At 39.0% G+C, this 21041-nt stretch overlaps 1 protein-coding gene across 1 annotated transcript in view; it reads left to right on the forward strand.

The window, feature by feature from the left end:
• The window catches only part of Nek10 (NIMA related kinase 10), a 177624-nt gene that overhangs the window by 135060 nt on the left and 21523 nt on the right, over positions 1-21041 (forward strand). The window contains exons 29-30 of the mRNA XM_021203868.2: positions 6560-6597; positions 17717-17817. Of these exons, the coding sequence (XP_021059527.1) occupies positions 6560-6597; positions 17717-17817 (139 nt within the window). The remainder of the gene's footprint in view (positions 1-6559; positions 6598-17716; positions 17818-21041) is intronic.

Genomic DNA, 21041 nt, shown 5'->3' on the forward strand with positions numbered 1-21041 from the left:
GTGGTTGCTGGGATTTGAACTCAGGACCTTTGGAAGAGTAGTCGGTGCTCTTACCTGCTGAGCCATCTCACCAGCCCGACTCATCAATTCTTAATCTTAGAGCTTAAGCCCTTGGTGTTCTGTTCAGGAAAATTTCCCCTATGCCTATGTGTGCTCAAGGCTATTCCCTACTTTTTCCTGTTTTCAGTGTCTCTGTTTTTTGTGGAGGTCCTTGATCCATTTGGACTTGAGCTTTGTCCAAGGAGATAAGAATGGATCAGTTTGCTTTCTTCTACATAACATTCAATTGAACCAGCACCATTAGTTAAAAATGCTGTCTCTTTTCCGTGAATGGTTTTAGCTTTATTGTCAAAGATCAAGTGAATATACATGTGTGGATTCATTTCTGGGTCTTCAATTCTATTTTATTGATTTTCCTGCCTGTCTCTGTATCAATACCATACTTTTTTTTTTTTTTTAAATCACTATTGCTCTTGATGACAGGGGTGGTGATTCCACAGAAGTACTTTTATTGTAGAGAATTGTTTTTATTATCCTGTTTTTTTTTTTTTTTGTTATTCCAAATGAATTTGCAAATTGCTCTTTCTAATTCTGTGAAGAATTGAGTTGGAATTTTGATAGGGATTACACTGCATCTGTAGATTGCTTTCAGCAAGATGGCCATTTTTACTATATTAATCCTGCCAATCCATGAGCATGGTAGATGTTTCCATCTTCTGAGATGTTCTTTAATTTCTTTCTTCAGAGACTTGAAGTTCTTGTAATACAGATCTTTCACTTGCTTCATTAGAGTCACCCAAGTTATTTTATATTTGTGACTATTGTGAAGGGTGTCATTTCCCTAATTTCTTTCTCAACTGTTTATTTTTTGAATAGAGGAAAGCTACCAATTTCTTTAATTTTATATCCAGCCACTTTGCTGAAGTTGTTAATCAGCTGTAGGAGTTCTCTGGTAGAATTTTTGGGGTCACTTAAGTATGCTATCTTATCATCTGCAAATAGTGATATTTTGATTTCTTCCTTTCCAATTTGTATCCCTTTGAACTCCTTTTGTTGTCTAATTGCTCTAGTTAGGACTTTGAGTATTATATTGAATAGATAAGGAGAGGGAGGGCAGCCTTATCTAGTCCCTGATTTTAGTGGGATTACTTCAAGTTTCTCTCCATTTAGTTTGATGTTAGCTACAGGTTTTCTGTATATTGCTTTTATTCTGTTTAGGTATGGGCCTTGAATTCCTGATCTTTCTAAGACTTTTAACATGAAGGGATGCTGAATTTTGTCAAATGCTTTTTCAGCATCTAATGAAATGTTTATGTGTTTTTTTGTTTGAGTTTATTTATGTAGTGGCTAACCTTTATGGATTTCTTTATGTTGAACCATTCCTGCATCCCTGGGATGAAGCCTACTTGATCATCATGAGTGATTGGATTGATGTTTACTTGAATTTCATTTAGGACAATTTTATTGAGTATTTTTGCATCGATATTCATAAGGGAAATTGGTCTGAAATTTTCTTTCTTTGTTGGGTCTTTGTGTGGTTTAGATATCAGAGTAATTGTATCTTCATAGAATGAATTGGGTAGTGTTCCCTCTGTTTATATTTTGTGGAATAGTGTGAAGAGTATTGATAATAGGTCCTCTTTAAAGGCCTGATATAATTCTGCACTAAACCCATCTGGTACTGGGCTTTTCTTGATTGGGAGACTTTTAATGACTGCTTCTATTTCTTTAGGGATTATAGCTCTGTTTAGATGCTTTATTTGATCTTGATTTAACTTTAGCACCTGGTATCTGTCTATAAAATTGTCCTTTCAATCCAGATTATCCAATTTTTTAAATATAGGCTTTTATAGTAGGATCTGATGATTTTTTGAATTTTCTAAGCTTCTGTTGTTATGTCTCCCTTTTCATTTCTGATATTATTAATTTGGATACTGCCACTGGGCCCTCTAGTTTGTCTGGCTAAGGTTTTATCTATCTTGTTGATTTTCTCAAAGAACCAGCTCCAGGGTTTGTTCATTGTTTGAACAGTTCTTTTTATTTCTACATGCTTGATTTTTAGCCCTGAGTTTGATTATTTCCTGCTGTCTGCTCCTCTTGGGTGTATTTGCTTCTTTTTATTCTAGAGCTTTCAGGTGTGCTGTCAAACTGCTTGTGTATGCTCTCTCCAGTTTCTTTTTGGAGGCACTCAGCTATGAAAGTTCTCCTGTTAGTACTGATTTCATTGTGTCCCGTAAGTTTGGGTATGATGTGCCTTTGTTTTCATTGAATTCTAAAGTCTTTATTTCTTTCTTTATTTCTTCCTTGACCAAGTTATCATTGAGTAGAGAGTTGTTCATTTACGTGTGGGCTTTCTATTGTTTTTGTTATTATTGGAGACCAACCTTAGTCTGTGGTGATCTGATAGGATATATGGGATCATTTCAATCTTCTGGTATCTTGTTGAATCCTGTTTTGTGACTAATTATATGCTTAGTTTTGGAGAAGGTACAATGAGGTACTGAGAAGAAGGTATATTCTGTTGTTTTAGGATGAAGTTTTCTATAAATATCTGTTAAATCCACTTCGTTCATTACTTCTGTTAGTTTCACTGTGCCTCTGTTTAGTTTCTGTTTCCATGATCTATGTATTGTTGAGAGTGGGGTGTTGAATTCTCCCACTGTTATTGTGTGAGGTGCAATATGTGCTTTGAGCTTTAGTAAAGTTTCTTTTATGAATGTGTATGCTCTTGCATTTGGAATATAGATGTTCAGAATTGAGAGTTCATCTTGGTAGATTTTTCCTTTGATGAATATGAAGTGCCCTTCCGTATCTTTTTTGATAACCTTTCATTGAAAGTCTATTTTATTCCATATTAGAATGGCTACTCCAGCTTGCTTCTTGGGACNATTTGCTTGGAAAATTGTTTTCCAGTCTTTTACTCTGAGGTATTGTCTGTCTTTGTCACTGAGGTGATTTTCCTGTACACAGCAAAATACTGGGTCCTGTTTTCATATCTAGTCTGTTAGTCTATGTGTTTTTATTGGGGAATTGAGTCCATTGATGTTAAGAGATATTATGAGAAAGTGATTGTTGCTTCCTGTTATTTTTTTGTTAGAGGCAAAATTATGTTTATGTGGCTATCTTCTTTTTGTTTTGTTGCAAGAAGTTTACTTTTGTGCTTTTTCTAGGGTACACTTTCCCTCCTTGTGTTGTAGTTTTCCATTTGTTATTCTTTGTAGGGTTAGATTTATAGAAAGATTTGATTTTATCATGGAATATCTTAGTCTCTCCATCTATGGTAATTGAGAGTTTTGCTGGGTATAGTAGCCTGGGCTGGCATTTGTGGATTGTTTTAGGGTCTTTATGATATCTGCCCAGGATCTTCTGGCTTTTATAGTCTCTGGTGAGAAGTCTGGTGTAATTCTAATAGGCCTGCCTTTATATGTTACTTGGCCCTTTTCCCTTGCTGCTCTTAATATTCTTTCTTTATTTTGTGCATTTGGTGTTTTGATTATTATGTGATGGGAGGAATTTCTTTTCTGGTCCTGTCTATTTGGAGTTCTGTAGGCTCCTTGTATGTTCATGNGCATCTCTTTGTTTAGGTTAGGGAAGTTTTCTTCTTTAATTTTGTTGAAGATATTTGCTGACCCTTTGAAATGGGGAATCTTCACTCTCCTCTATACCTGTATTCCTTTGGTTTGGTCTTCTTATTGTGTCCTGGATTTCCAGGGTGTTTTGGGTTAGGAGCTTTTTGCTTTTTGCCTTTTCTTTGACTGTTGTGTCTATGTTTTCTGTGGTATCTACTGCACCTGAGATTCTCTCTTCTATCTCTTTTATTCTGTTGGTGATGCTTGTATCTCTGATTACTGATCTCTTTCCTATGTTTTCTAATTCCAGGGTTGTTTCCCTTTGTGATTTCTTCATTGTTTCTATTTCCAGTTTTAGATCCTGGATGATTTTGTTCAATTCCTTCACTTGTTTGGTTGTGTTTTCCTGTAATTCTTTAAGGGTTATTTGTATTTTCTCTTTAAGTGCTTCTACCTGTTTACCTGTGTTCTCCTGTATGTTTTAAGGTAGCTATTCATGTCCTTCCTAAAGTCCTCTATCGTCATCATGAGAAGTTATTTTAGATCTGATTCTTGCTTTTCCAGTGTGACAGGCTATCAAGGACTTGATATGTTTGGAGGGCTGGGTTCTGATGATGCCAAATAACCTTGGTTTTTGTTGCTTATGTTCTTGCCCTTGCTTCTCACCATCTGGTTATCTCATGTGCTACCTGCCCTTGCTGTCTGGGACTGGAGCCTGTCCCTCCTGTGATCATGGTTGTGTCAGAACTCCTCAGAGTTCAGCTGTCTCTATGATCCTGTGATTCTGTTATCCTGAGATCCTGGATGTGTCAGAGCTCCTGGTAGTCAAGCTGCCTCTGGGATCTTGAAATCCTGATCTGACCAAGCTCCTGATATCCTGTGATTCTATGATCCTGGGCATGCTAGAACATCTGAGATTTGAGCTTCCTCTGGGTGTTGTGTGACTGGATGCAGATGTAGCACTCAAGGTCTGCTTAGGGCACCAGCTCAGACTGGAAGGAACCCATGCCACTGATGGGGGTTCCTGCATCCCTGGTTCCCGCTGGTCTCAGTTGATTTATTTTATTTTTAGTATGTGTCTGTCTTCATGTGCATCTGTGATTATATGTGCCCACTGAAGCCAGGAGAATGTACTGAACCTTCTGGAGCTTAGAGTCGTAGGAGTGTGTAAGCTGTCTTATATTTTGCAAGTGGAACTGAGGTCCTCTTCAGGAGCATTATGTGATGAGCCATCTTTCCAGCCTCCACCTTAAAGCTTACTAAAAAGCAACCTAAAATTCTACAGAGCAGTTCAAAACTTGGGGCAGCTGAGCATAGTTGCAAGATGCAGGTCCTGTGTCCTATCACATATACACTTAATAGGAATATTTAAAATAAAAGACTTTTTAGGACAATGAAATGACCATCCAGCTAATTCAGTTTGTGTATTGGCTGCCTTCCAAAACCATACATAAACACAAGGCAAGTTTTAAATATTCCATTTAATAGGAATGTCTAAAATAAAAGATCTTTTAGGACAATGAAATGACCATCCAGCTAACTCAGTTTGTGTGATACCTACACACAATCATACATAAACACAAATAAAAGTTTTCCACAAGTTGCATTTTAATTCACCTTAGGTGATGAGAGCCGTGAGCTGTCAGAAACAGCAGCTCCATGACCTGGCTAAAGCAGTGGGTAAGGGTGGTGACTAACACCTCCTATAGAAAGGTCTGCAAAATTTAATATGCAGATAGCTAGGCACATGTGTTGACTTGAACAGTCAAGTGCAATGGAGGTACCACATGTTACCTTAAATGTAAAACAGTATAAATATTATTCATTTAAAATATTTTTATTTCAGGTCTATTTGATAAAATAAAAGATCAATCTCACCTTTTTACTTTTTGAAAATATGTCTACCTAGAAAGTTTAAGTAAGTGGTAAATGAAGGTAGAAAGGATTAAAGGGAGAAGTCATTTGTGAGATTCAGGGACTTTTCTATCAGTTAAACTGGACTGGTTGGTAAATGCATGCCAACTGTGCTATGCATAATAACTTAGGTACAAGTTACAAGTGAATACTGAAAATCTGTGATGAAATAAAATGGTTGGAGCAAGACAACTGTCAGCCAAGCATTCTGAGAGTCTGCACATGCAGGGCTGCTGAGCAGATTCCCACCATGCTCCTCACTGGTGGGCTGCTGAGCAGATTCCCACCATGCTCCTCACTGGTGTTCAGTAGGTACCTTCTGAATCCTGTGGCATCATGTGACCTGTTAGGGTGCAGAGAACTACTAAGAAATAGGCTTCACATCCCACTTAGAAGGGTAAGAGGGAAGGTTGTTCATTAGTGTCCTTGATAAGGATGAAGGCTACCTCCACATAGCAGAAGGCCCTGGGACTGACTTTTAAAATGATCAATCTAAAATTCTGAGACAAGGAGGAAGGATTTTAACAGCACTGGAGACACTATGGAGGGGCAATTGTTACTATATAAATTAATTTATCTCATAGAAATATATGAGGGTTAGTCTTTATTTTTCATTTCAAGGACAAATCATGGAAAATACAAGGCATAAAAAGTTAATATTAGTTGTTTTAATACACAAATCACAGCCAGTCGTGGTTTAGCTACATGACAAGTTTGAGACTAGCCTGAGCTACATGAAACTCTGCAAATCACATTATATATATATATATATATATATATATATGAATATATAATGAATATATATATAATGAATATATGTGTATGTGTGTGTGTGTGTGTGTGTGTGTGTGTGTGTGGGAGAGAGAGAGAGAGAGAGAGAGGAGAGAGAGAGAGGAGAGAGAGAGAGAGAGAGATATCCCTGGAAGAACAAGGTCTATCTGTTTACCATTAGAAAGTCCATCCTACATTCAAAATGTTGATTTCTCTCTTTACTCCATACAGGAAAATGCAGTTCTCAGTAACTGTTCATCATTAGGTGGACTTCCCTCATAGCTCTTGTCTTACTCTATTTCCAGGGACTTCATTGCTGGAGTAGGATCGAGACCAAGACCAGGTAACTCAAGCTGACCCCTGTTCTGCCTTCCCGAAGGCCAGTGTGAGTGAGCTTGTCCGTTCACCACGCTCACCCTCTCTCTTCGGCTTTGCTGCCTCTCCACCTGCTTGGGAAAGTGCCACACCAATGCCCAGGGGCCACTTAAGGAAAGAGAGGACAAGTCAGTGTAGGGTGGCAGTTTCAGCGCCTGCCCGCTGTGACTCTCCACAGTCCCAAACATCATGACAATGCCCAGCCGATCATTTTGATATTAGCTACATAACTACTTAACACAAGTTGAGCCTAATGTATCTTGAATGATCCTCCAGGGAAAACTGTGACACATAGCAGAATTCTGACTGACTTGCTCACCACTGTCGCAGTTCAGTGGTACCAAATGAAAAAAAAATTTAGTTTGTTTTTCCAAAATTGCCTTTCTGACGTCTTGAAACTATTAATTACTTAAGCTATAAAGTATGCATAACTACTCCAAAAAATAATGACAGTTTTATATAGATATTTGAAAACCCACCCTCTCCAATGCCAGGAGATTCCCCCCCCCCGTTTTTTTTACTTGACATAGTTTTTCTTTTTTGCTCTGACACAGATACTTTTCTAGACAGTTATTTTTGTTTGGTTGAAATGAAATTATTCCATAATTTCTTTAAGTTAAAAATTATCCTTATAATTTATTTTACCTGTATTAGTCTGTCTGGAATTATGCATACCTACTCCGGTGCATGCGTACAAGCCAGGGAGCCACTGGGTGGTATCAGGTGTCTCCTTCCATGGCAGTTGCTAGGGATTGAACTCGTCACTGGGTTTGACGAGCAAGCGACTTTACCCATTGAGCCATCTCACCAACCCCAAATCATGTCATGAGACATAAATGTGTAATGATGCTGTGGGATGAGACTGATAGTTTTCTAATTTTTAGTAAGGACAATTAAGGAAGACCAATGTCTAATAGTAACCATAAAATTATCAACTAAGTGTAGACAACGCAACAGATGCTTGAGTGATTCTGCTTTGAACCTATGAAAGAGTATGACGCCTGAGCAACATGCTCTATTCTAATATACAGACTTTTTGGAATTATCCTTCTGTGCAGTTTCACTTTTACTCCTTAATTAATCTTGTTTGGTGCATTTAATGTTTTCACTGATAATGTGGGTAGGGTTTCAGTAATTTTAAGCTATGTGTCTCCAGTCATTAAATTTCCTTGGAAAGTGTTACAGACTTTCACAGTTTAAGGCTGTCACAATGTCACCATAGATGCAAAGCAAGATGGTTGTATTGTTAAAATGCCAAAAAGTACCACATGGACCCTCACTGCCATGCTACTAGCCTGGCAAAGGTGAGATAAAAGCATAATAAGTGTGGGTCTAGATAATTGCTGTTTTCATCTCTTTAACACTGAGAACAGAGCTCCTACACATGCAAGCAACTACGGGCCTGTGCTGTTCATCATAGGGATTCATTTTTTTTTGAAGGGTGGGTTAAGTTTGTATGGTGTAAGGTTTGGTTTTAAGAAAATGATCTATACTGCAAATTTAGATATGATCTCTTTATACTTTGCCTTGCCTGAAAGCTGCTGTTACCTGGAAGAGAAAACACTCAATCCATGCCTCTGCCTGCAGCTCTAGTCCTTTGTCACTGTCCATGCTCTCCTTACCTGCTGAACACTGTATCTTTCATAACACTGCACAACCAGGCCAGAGCTAGCTGATGATGTCGCTTGTGCAATTCTTGTGCTTGGAGGCCTCTAGTCCTGTGTGCCCTCCGTCGTGCCAGAGCTGTGTCCCATGTCTAGCAGAGGCCTCCTCATTCATTACAGTCCTCACAGCCATGTCCACACCCTGCCCCCATTCCTTCCCGGTCTTTACAAAGGTCTACTTCCCCTTGTTCATGAGGCCATGCTTTCTCTATTGCTATTTTGTCTGCCTATCTCAGAGTTTCTGATTCTTGGTAGGAAGAACGCAGAAAAATAACTGGTTGATACTTTATCCTGGCTGTTAGAATAGAATGCTTTCTTTTTTGTTGTTGTTGTTGTTCTGTTTTTAGTAGAAGAAACTATAAAGAATTATAAAGTTAAAATTCTAAACCTTTATTTTACTAAGAATAATTTTATTACATTTTTAAATTTCGAGACCAAACAATGTATGTATAATATTGTGCTATAAGAAATACATTGGTAGCATATTATAGATGATTGTCCTTATTTATTTCTTCTCTCTCTTTCTAAATGTTTGTGTGTGTATGTGTGCGTGAGATGGTGTATGTGGGGAGTTATAGGGTGTATGTGATATGTATGATGTTTATGCGTTGTGTTTGTGGTGTGTATGTGTTATGTATGTGTTGTATATTGTGTGTATGTATTGTACATGTGATGTGTATGTGGTATTGTATGTGGTATGTGTATGTGGTATGGTATATGTGTGTGTTTATGCTGTGTGTGTTGTGTGTGTGGTATATGTGTGATGCAGTATGTAAGTCTGTGTGTTTCTGTAGCATATGTGATATGTGTGGTGTGTGTATGTGGTATGTGGTATATGTGTATATGTGGTATGTGTATGTTGTATGTGGCATTTAGATGTATGTGGTAGTATGTATATGGTGTGTGTATGTGTAGTATGTATATGTAGTATATGTGTGTATGGTCTGGTGTGTGTGTGTGTGTGTATGGTGATGATGTGTATGTGGTGTGTGTGTTTTTTGTGAGTTTGTGTGTGTGTGTGTGTGGTGTATATGTGGAGTGTCTCCTATGTGTCTAGTATATGGTGTGTGTATGTGTTTCTGTGTGTGTGTGTGTGCACCCAGAGTCTATATTATTCATTGGTGGTTTAGGCAAACTTGTTTTATAAAACATACTTATTTGTAAGAGGGCTATTAAGGAATAGTCTGGAAACTGATGGGAAAAGAAAGGGAGGGCAGTGACTGTGAATAATAAAGGTATATACTATCCCCTAGACACACATGGCCATGTCATGCTGACCTGAAATGTACAATTAATATATATTTATTAAAAAGTTGAAAAAATTTGGACACATCTGTCAATGCTTGAGAAGCATAGTATTGACAGGGAGTTAACCTGGAAAATGTATTAAGAGAAAATTATGCGAAACTAGATAATATGATGTGACTGGGATTGCCATGATCTTGGTTATCACCAACCAGTAAATAAGGACAATTAAAAGAATATATTTACTTGGTTTTAAAATTGCTCTTGTTTGCCTAAGGGCTAAGTTATACTTTACTCTGGGGGAGTCAGTAAAGTTGAGTGTCAGCTCAGAAACAGATGGAAGAATCTTGCTTCTTGGACTGCAGTTACCTGCAGACTGAAGTTGTCTGGGAAATCCATTGCTTTCAAGTCTTTGAGGAAGATTCCTTGCACACCAGTCTCATTTTGACATTTTCTTTATTTCCTAAAGCTAACTCATGCCACAAGATAGTATCTGTGACAGATACCCCCTTCCCCCAGGAGTCTTAATCTCACCACAGTGTGGCAGCCGCAGGTATCTCAGAGGTGTGGCAGGGTGTGGGATGTAGAACCACCTTATAGTATGTGTCAGTGGTGAGAAGTGTCTCAGATCAACTAGAAATATATAATGCTTTTAACTTAAAATTTAAAGGGAGTAGAATTCAGGATATGCAAAGAACATTTGCAAATCAATAAAAATATAAGCAATTATCCAGCAGCAATGAAAATAGAACCTAATAATTTCACTAGCCTTCAAAACTACAAAGTAGGAAAAATTACAGATTAATATAATTAGAATTTGATAGTATGTAGTGTTGATCTAGGTTTGGAAAAATACATCCACTTCTGGTCAGAGTGTGAAATAATTCAATCACTTTAGGAGATATTTGTTTCAGTGAGAAATGAGTATGTCTTTGGCCTTGATGTTCCTTGGCTCCTCAATGAGACATGCACTACGGCATTGTTGACAGCCAAGAGAAATTGATGGCAGATGAAGTACTTGCCAGACAGAAGATATTAAGCAAAACATGGGGTGCACAGTCAAACCACAGCTTCTTTCAGGGTCATAAAGAATGAGCCAGAACTCATTTATCCATGATGCACTGGAAAACAACAACCCCTACCAACATATGTCACTGTTCAGCTGAAAAGGAAGTGGAGGCGAAAAAAGAGGAGAAAATGAAAGAGAAGGGAGGTTTCATGTATATATATATACATATATGCATATACTATACATATGCTATACATATACATATTCTTTTTCTGCTTTTACCTTTCACTCTGTTGGAAGTGGCCATCAACTAGCAGTACACTGTTGCTAACTGAACAGCCCTTGCTGTGTGGCATACTCTTCAACTTTCCAGTTCTGTTCCAGGTCATTGAGTTAATTTTTCACAGTGTTGCTCATAACCTATTAAAATGATGTCAGGGCTCAAAGATAGTTTTAAAGTTACTGTTGGGAGTTACTAGTGCATGTGTGTAAAATGGATATTGTAGGAGGCAGAAAGGTAACATTCACAGCTAATGTCAACAGTTATTTCTGAGTGGCCTTGAGGAGAGGTGCTTCCCAGAGCCTGGAGCCTCATCTGTAATAATGTTTTTGTGCATTTGTTTGCTTGATTAACATGGGGCTTTTGCAATTAAACATTTAACATCTATTTATTTTTTCTGGTTTTTAAAAATTAGATATTTTTTTATTTACATTTCAAATGTTATCCCTTTTCCTGGTTTCCCCTTCAAAAAAATCCCTATGTACTTCCCCAATCTGCTGCTCACCAATCCATCCATTCCTGCTTCCTGGTCCTGGCATTTCCCTATAGTGAGGCATAGAACCTTCACAGGACCAAGGGCCTCTCCTCGCATTGATGAATGACTAGGCCACCCTCTGCTACATATGCAGCTAGAGCCATGAGTCCCATCATGTGTTTTCATTGGTTAGTGGTTTAGTTCCAGGGAGCTCTGGGGTTACTGATTATTTCATATTGTTCCTCCTATGGGGCTGTAAACCCCTTCTGTTCCTTGGGTCCTTTCTATAGCTCCTTCACTGGGGACCCTGTGCTCAGTTCAATGGATGGCTGTGAGCATCCACTTCTGTATTTGTCAGGAACTGGCAAAGCCTCTCAGGAGACAACTGTATCAGGCTCCTGTCAGCAAGCACATGTTGGCATCCACAATAGTATCTGGGTTTGGTGGTAGTATATGGGATGGATCCCCAGGTGGAGCAGTCTCTGGATGATCATTCCTTTCAGTCTCTTCCCCACTCTTTGTCTCTGTAACTCCTTCCATGGGTATTTTGTTCCCCCTTCTAAGAAGGAATGAAGTATTCACACTTTGGTCTTCCTTCTTAATGAATTTCATGTGGTTTGCAAATTGTATCTTGGGTATTCCCAGCTTCAGGGCTAATATCCACTATCAGTGAGTGCATATCATGTGTGTTCTTTTGTAATTGAGTTACCTCACTCAGGATGATATCCTCCAGATCCCTCCATTTGCCTAAGAATTTCATAAATTCATTGTTTTTAATAGCTGTGTAGTACTCCATTGTGTAAATGTGTCACATTTCTGTATCCATGCCTCTGTTGAGGGACATCTGGGTTCTTTCCAGCTTCTGGCTATTATAAATAAGGCTGTTATGAACATAGTGGAGCATGTGTCCTTATTACATGTAGGAGCATCTTCTGGGTATATGCCCAGGAGTAGTATAGCTGAGTCCTCGGGTAGTACTATGTCCAGTTTTTCTGAGGAACTGCCAAACTGATTTCCAGAGTGATTGTACCAGCTTGCAGTCCCATCATCAATGGAGGAATGTTCCTATTCCCCCACATCCTCACCAGCATCTGCTGTCACCCAAGTTTTTGGTCTTAGCCATTCTGACTGGTGTGAAGTGGAATCTCAGGGTTGTTTTGATTTGCATTTCCCTGATGACTAAGGATGTTAGACATTTAATTTTTTAGGTGCTTCTCAACTATTCAGTATTCCTCAGTTGAGAATTCTTTGTTTAGTTCTATACCCCATTTTTAACAGGGTTATTTGGTTCTCTGGAGTCTAACTTCTTGAGTTTTTTTTATATATAGTGGATATTAGCCCTATATAGGATTTAAGATTGGTAAAGATCTTTTCCCAGTCTGTTGGTTGCCTTTTAGTTTTATTGCCAGTGTCCTTTGCCAGAAGCTTTGCAGTTTTATGAAGTACCATTTGTCAATTCTTGATCTTACAGCACAAGCCTTTGGTGTTCTGTTAAGGAATTTTTCCACTGTGCCCATATGTTTGAGGCTCTTCCCAACTTTCTCCTCTGTAAGTTTCAGTGTCTCTGGTTTTATGTGGAGGTCCTTGATCCACTTGGACTTGAGCTTTGTACAAGGAGATAAGAATGTATTGATTCAATTCACATTCTTCTACATGCTAACAGCCAATTGTGCCAGCACCATTTGTTGAAAATGCTGTCTTTTTTCCACTGGATGGTTTTAGCTCCTTTGTCAAAGATCAAGTGACCATAGGTGTGTGGATTCATTCCTGGGTCTTCACTTCTATTCCATTGATCTACCTGTCTGCCACTGTAGAAATACCGTGCAGTTATCACATTTGCTCTGTAGTACAACTTGAGGTCAGGAATCATGATTCTGCCAGAAGATTGTTGAGAATGGTTTTTGCTATCCTAGGTTTTTTTGTTATTCCAGATGAATTTGAAAATTGCCCTTTCTAACTCTGTGAAGAACTGAGTTGGAATTTTGATGGGGATTGCACTGAATCTGTAGATTGCTTTTGGTAGGATGTCCATTTTTACTATATTAATCCTTCTAATCCATGAGCGTGGGAAATCTTTCCATCTTCTAAGATCTTCTTCGATTTCTTTCTTCAGAGACTTGAAGTTCTTATCATACAGATCTTAAACTTGCTTGATTAGAGTCACACTAATGTATTTTATATTATTTGTGATTATTGTGAAGAGTGTTGTCTCCCTAATTTCTTTCTCATCTTGTTTATCCTTTGTGTAGAGAAAGGCCATTGATTTGTTTGAGTTAATTTTATATCCAGCTACTGCACTGAAGCTGTTTATCAGGTTTAGGGGTTCTCTGGTGGACTTTTTAGGGTCACTTATATATGCTATCAGTAAATAGTGATATTTTGACTTCTTCCTTTCCAATTTGTATCCCCTTGATCTACTTTTGTTGTCTAATTGCTCTGGCTAGGACTTCAAGTACTATATTGAATAAGTAGGGAGAAAGTGGGCAGCCTTGTCTAGTCCCTGATTTTACTGGGATTGCTTCAAGTTTCTCTCCGTTTAGTTTGATATTGGCTCCTGTTTTGCTGTATATTGCTCTTATTATGTTTAGGTATGGGCCTTGAATTCCTGATCTTTCCAAGACTTTTATCATGAAGGGGTGTTGGATTTTTTTCAAATGCTTTCTCAGCTTCTAACAAGATGATTATGTGATTTTTTTTGTCTTTTGAGTTTGTTTATATAGTGGATTACGTTGCTGGATTTCCGTATATTAAACCATCCTTGCATCCTTGGGATGAGGCCTACTTGGTCAGGATGGATGATCATTTTGATGTGTTCTTGGATTCGGTTAGCAAGAATTTCATTGAGTATTTTTGCATTGATATTCATAAGGGAAATTGGTCTGAAGTTCTCTTTCTTTGTTGGATCTTTGTGTGGTTTAGGTATCAGAGTAACTGTGGCTTGATAGAATGAATTGGGTAGAGTACCTTCTGTTTCTATTTTTGTGGAATAGTTTGAGGAGAGTTGGAATTAGGAGGTCTTCTTTGAAGGTCTGATAGAACTCTCCACTAAACCCATGTAGTCCTGGGCTATGACTGTTTCTATTTTTGTAGGGTATATGGGACAGTTTAGATTGTTAATCTGTTCCTGATTTAACTTTGATATCTGGTATCTGTCTAGAAAATTGTCCATTTCATCCAGGTTTTGTTTAGTATAGGCTTTTGTAGTAGGATCTGATGATTTTTGGGTTTTCCTCAAATTCTTTTGTTATGTCTCCTTCTTCATTTCTGATTTTGTTAATTAGGATACTGTCCCTGTTCCCTCTAATTAGTCTGGCTAAAGATTTATCTTTTTTTTTTTTTTTATTTTCTCAAAGAACCAGCTCCTGCTTTGGCTGATTCTTCCTATAATTCTTTTTGTTTCTACTTGGTTGATTTCAGCCCTAAGTTTGATTATTTCTTACTGTCTATTTCTCTTGAGTGAATTTGCTTCTCTTTGTTCTAGAGCTTTTAGGTGTACTCTCAAGCTGCTAGTGTATTCTCTCTCCAGTTTCTTTTTGGAGACCCTCAGAGCTATGAATTTTTCTCTTAGGACTGCTTTCATTGTTTACCATAAGTTTGGGTCTGTTGTGGCTTTAATTTCATTAAACTCTAAAAAGTCTTTAATTTTTTTCTTTATTTCTTCCTTGACCACATTATCATTGAGTAGAAAGTTGTTCAGCTTCCATATGTAGGAGGACTTTCTCTTATTCATGTTGTTATTGGAGATCAGCCAAAGTTTGTAGTGATCTGATAGGATGTATCGGATTATTTTACTCTTCTTGTATCTGTTGATACCTGTTTTGTGACCAATTATAAGGTCAATTTTGGAGAAGATGGAATGCTGTGAAGAAGGTATATCCTTTTGTTTTAGGATAAAATGTTCTATAGATATCTATTAAACCCATTTGTTTCATAACTTATGCTAGTTTTACTATGTCTCTGATTAGATTCTGTTTCCTTGATCTATGTATTGTTGAGAGAGGAGTGTTGAATTCTCCCACCATTATTGTATGAGGTGTAATGTGTGCTTTGTGCTTTAGTAAAGTTTCTTTTATGAATGTGTATGCTCTTGCATTTGGAGTGAGATGTTCAAAATTGAGAGTTCATCTTAGTAGATTTTTCCTCTGATGAATATGAAGTGCCCCTCCTTGTCTTTTTTGATAACCTTTGGTTGAAAATCTATTTTGTTCCATATTAGAATGGCTACTCCAGCTTTTTTCTTGGGACTATTTGCTTGGAAAATTGTTTATCAACCTTTTCCTCTGAGGTAGTGTCTGTCTTTGTCACTGAGGTGCATTTCCTATATGCAGCAAAATGCTGGGTCTTGTTTTCATATCCAGTCTATTAGTCTATGTCTTTTTATTGGGTAATTGAGTCCATTGTTATCAAGAGATATTAAGGAAAAGTAATTGTTGCTTCCTGTTATTTTTTTTTGTTAGAGTTGGAACTCTGTTCATGTGGCTTTCTTCTTTTATGTTTGTTGAAGGATTACTTTCTTGCTTTTCCTTGGGTGTAGTTTCCCTCCTTGTGTTGGAGTTTTCCCTTTATTACTTTATTATCCTTTGAAGGGCTGGATTCATTGAAAGAATTTATTTTTAAGAAAGCAACCTATCAAGGCTATTTTCAAAAGTCAAGAGCTTCCTAGAACTGAGGAACAGTGGTTGAATAGACTTAAAACTCAGATTTTTTTTTATTTTAAAATGTATAGCTGTATGTTGAACTGCAAACATTCTTGCTAACTCCATGTTTTTGTGTTTAGGGCCACAGATGAGCACCTTTGTGGTAAAGTAGAGTCAGGTCTGTGGTATCCACTCAAATTGCTGTCACAAGCCTAAAATTGCTTGTCCATGCTGTGAGCCTTTAGCTTGAAATCATGATTGAGAAGTCAATGTGAAGATGACACACACCTGAGGCCTCCAGTTTTCTGCTGCCAGCAGGAACTTAGTGCCATTACACAGTCCTGCCTTCATGGGGGATCTTAGTGCTGTTATACAGTCCTATCTTCAGGGGCTTAGACAGAACTCAAACCTTTAGGAGGTCTCTGGGTAGGGAGCCCAGCTGTGGAGGTTGGGGCTACTGTTCCCCAGATGGGTATGCACTGTGGGGAGCAGCCTGTAGTGCTGCTCTTCCCTAAGCTCTTGTGAGTTGATTTCTCAGCCTTTTGCCCCAAGGGTAATTTATCAAATCACACCTTAATGAACAAATTATTGATGCTTACAAGGAGTTTTCAAGAGACAAGGTCTTTGCATCTAAAGAAGAAATTAGCCTCAGATGGTGCAGAGCTGAGTTATTTCTTGTGCCAATTTTCCAAACAAGTACATAGAGCTATCCCTAAGGAAAATCTTCATATTTTATTTCCCTTTTTGTTTTGTTCCTAATGTGGATAGGTTCATGTTTTTAAATAGCCATAAAAATTTTTCTTTAAATGTTTTGAAAACAAAACATTTATGGCAAGACACACAGCCTTTTTCTGAAAGCACATGCAAGAGTCATCTTTAAAACTGCAGCTATTGCTGAAGCAGTTACTATAGCAGATGTGATTTCTTAAATGCTTGAAATGGTATGAAAGGAAGAAAGGGAGGTCTTAAGAAACTTAATTTTAATAATATTATGGTATATAAGATGTTATAGGTGTGTGTGTGTGTGTGTGTGTGTGTGTGTGTGTGTGTGTTCCAGAGGGTAGAGAGGGGATAGTACCTTCTGGCATCTTCTATGCTTTCCATTGCAATCTGTGAATGAGAAGATGTGGGTGTGGCTAATGCAGGGTGGGATGCCACTCCTGTTTATTAGCTTTGCAGTTCTCAAGGATAGACCACCGTGCTGAGAAATAGAAGCAGCTCCTGTGCACATTGATACCCATTGGCCGGAACCTGTGAAGGTGCAGTGGGTTTACAGGAGGAATTCAGGACAAGTGAACCCAGAAAGAAATCAAAGTAGACATTAAGATTCACAATAGTTGAGGATTTGAACTTAATTCTACTATAGAGTACTTGGTATTTGTGTCTAGAAGATCTGATAAAGTTAGCTTTAAAATCTGTTACAGAGGTTGTGGGTAGTTTACTTAAAAACTAGCAAGCAAGCATACGAAAAGCCCTCTTTAGAACTTCATATCTGAGGCACCATTTCCTCCCAATGCAGCCTCCTGCAATCACAGACAAATTATCCAAGGGCACTTAGTATCTCAAATATTATGCAAGAAGTATTTTTTGTTTCTTCAGTGCTTGAGGAGTGGAGGGAAAGAACAGCTTATTTCACATTCTAAAACACTAAAGTGTTACGTCGTCTCGTTGGTGAGATGAGATTTTGGCTTCCTTCTCCCCCAGAATTTTATTCCATTTTGCACTAACACTGCTTTTGTAAGAGACCTTGACTAACTGCAGACTTTGTCACTCACAGCATCTGCAGGCATTGCTGTATCCCAGCGGAAAGTGCGGCAGATCTGCGACCCCATTCAGCAGATCCTGATCCAGCTGCATAAAGTCATCTACATCACGCAGGTCAGTGTCTACAGTTGTACACCTCTCTGCCTCAAGGTCAAAGCTAAAACAGTTGAAAACACACAGCCTTGTGGGAGCCTGAGTTAGAGTGACCGCAGAATTGTTCTCACCCCTCCGACCACGTATGTGTGTATGTGAGGACTTGCCTAGAAGTAAATTGGTCCAGTTTTCTCCATGGCTTCCACCTGTGCTCTCCACCCTAAAACAGATATCCACACAAGTGGATTTGTATTATGGTGAGCAACAGGGGACAGAGCTGGGTTGCTTCAAGCAGCTCTATCATAGGAATAAAGGGAATGGGACCTCTCCTTGTTATCTTATTTTTAACCTTAATATTTTTATTGAGTATTTTATTTATTTACACTTCAAATATTATCCCCTTTCTCTGTTTCCACTCCACAGACTCCCTATCCCTTCCCCCTGCTTCAGTGAGAGTGCTCCCCTACCCACCCATCCACCCACTCCCACCTCACTGCCCTGGCATTCCCCTACTCTGGGGAATCCAGCCTTCACAGGACCAAGGGTCTCTCCCCCCACTGATGCCAGATAAGGCCATCCTCTGCTACATATGCAGCTGGAGTCATGGGTCCCTCTTTGGTTGGTGGTTTAGTCCCTGGGAGCTCTTGGGGGGGTCTGGTTGGTTGATATTGTTTTTCTTCCTATGGGGTTGGAAACCCCTTCAGCTTCTCTAGTTCTTTCCCTAACTCCACCATTGGGGTCCCCATGCTCAGTCCAATGGTTGGCTGGGAGCATCCACATCTGTATTGATCAGGTTCTGGCAGAGCCTCTCAGGAGACAGCTGTAACAGGCTCCTGTCAGCAAGCACTTCTTGGCATCCACGGTAGTGTCTAGGTTTGGTGTCTGTATATGGGATGGATTCCTAGGTGGGGCAGTCGCTGGGTGGCTTTTTCTCCAGTCTCTGCTCCACACTTTGGCCCTGTATTTCCTTAAGACAGTAGCAATTCTGGGGGACCTCTCCTTTCATCTGATTTGACACCACAGCCTCTCAAGGATATGAAAGCCAGACTCACCCCACCCCCAATTTCCATAATCCTCAGGACTATAAGCCTCCCATTCGTGAACCTGAGTAATACTTGGGCATTACCAGAAGCTCAGGCTGCAGACTCGCTATTTGTTATGGACCTACTGGATTCCATGCTGCACGGCTGGGTACTCCTTCATCTAAGACATGCTACTTACCCTTGACGTGTTTCTTTTTTTTTTAATTTTTATTTTATGACGTTTCTTTTTTAAGATGTATAGATATTTGAGTAAGAAAATACGTACTTTGAAGTTTAAGATAGTGTCATCTGGTGCTTTTGTTAAATCGTTCACTCATTTGTCATATAATTAGTAAACACCTATTCAAGCAACAGATACTGTTTTAGGTTTGAGAGGCACAGATGTCTTATGGTGATTAATCTTGAATTCTAACTTGATGAGCATTAGAATCAGTAGGAAAGAATGTCTTCGAGGGACTATCCAGATCACATTAATTGAAACTGAAAGACCCATCACACGTGTGTCTGTATCACGAACTAGAGTCATGGGCTGAGTAAGGAGGAGAAAGGAAGCTGAACAGGAGCAGTCATCCAGTGACCATGTGTATTCTGCTTCTGATGGAACTTCCATGCTGTGACAGACTGCAAGCCAGAGAAAGTTTACCTCCTCTCTCCCTCCCTCCTTTCTTCCCCCTCCTTTTCTTCTTCCCTCTCATCTCTCTGTCCCTTCATGTGTCCCTTCATGTGTCCTTCCCCTTCCCTCTCTCTCTCCCCCTCCGTCCTTCCCTCCCTCCCTCCCTCCCTCCCTCCCTCCCTCCCTCCCTCCTCCCTCCCATTCTCCCTCTTTCTATTGCTTTTGTCAGTGTTTTTTTTTTGTTTGTTTTTTTTTTTTTGTCTAAGCAACAAGATAAATAAGTGACCCTGATTACCTTGAGAACAAAAGAGCCACCATGGGAGCTGTTGGACTCAGTTATGATGAGTCTAGTTACACATCCAGGGTCTGCTGAAAGGTTCTGCAGGCATATGCGCTAGCTGCCTCCTGTTAAGAAAGATGCTTGGAAATAAGTCTTACCGACCAGTGTTGTCCCAAACCTAGTATTCCTCTCAGTCACTCTGTTAGCTGCCCTTCTGGACCCAAGAATCTAAAATTGATTATTTTTCTCACTATTTTCTGCTATTAGCCTGACTCTTAGGTAACTACCCAGAACATTTTGACTGATTAAGTGAAAACATGTGAAGAAATATAAGCAAATATCTGGGAGAGAACTTGGTTAATGAGTATGAGTATCACCTGCCAGATCAGAGAGTAAACATATCATATTGAAATTAATGTCCATGTATGCACTAGCCCAGGAATTTGGGGAAATACCCCTTAGTGTTATAGGAAGATCTGAAAATAGCTCTTTAGTTAACCTATTAATCATTAAGCTGAGAAATCTAGCATACATTCTGTGTATAAATTCCTGTGTGGTAAATAAACTCTTTAATGGATGTATCCTCTTTCTTTATGGGATTCCATGTACTTTAAAGCAAAGATGAAACTCTTGTGAATGTGTCATTATTCCCTTAAACTCTCCATGGGCTGGATGAGTTTTGTATTGTTTAGCCAGTAGCATGCATTCATTCCATGCTGACATTTCAGTCATAATGACTGTAGATTTTCCAAATGTGCTTCAAGAACACTTTCAGCTTCATGTTATTTACACAGCAAAGAAAGGTTCCCCTCTGGGAATTTTAACACACAGTGCTCAATACAGCCAGTGCCATCACAGGAAGGGAGGGACACAGCTGAGGTGATTGGTTGGTGCAGAGGACCAAGGTGTACAAAGGAAGCCTGTCGAAAGTATAATTGACTTGAGGCAACCCCCTTCCCACTCTCCTCCTGAGGACCAGAGGAGAAACTGATGGAAAACCTTGCTTCTGTTTCTGTCCAGTTTCCATGGAGACATACCTGCAAAACTCATCTAGTGGTAACAGTTCTACAAGTCAGGAGTTTAGACTTCTTCTTTCAATTGTACATCATAACCTGCAAAGATAGTCTTAAGGCCAGCATGCTAAGAAGGCAATGAGTAGTTCATCTCAGATGCTGGAAACCGGTGTCTTTGAGCAGCTGGGGAGTAATGCTCAAATGTTACTGTGTAGTTACTGCGTAGGTAAGACTCCCCAAAGGAATCTGACTGTAGGTAAGACTCCAGGAAGGAATCTGACTGTAGGTAAGACTCC

The sequence above is a fragment of the Mus pahari genome, chromosome 8 (assembly GCF_900095145.1).
Source record: "Mus pahari chromosome 8, PAHARI_EIJ_v1.1, whole genome shotgun sequence".
Classification (NCBI taxonomy): domain Eukaryota; kingdom Metazoa; phylum Chordata; class Mammalia; order Rodentia; family Muridae; genus Mus; species Mus pahari.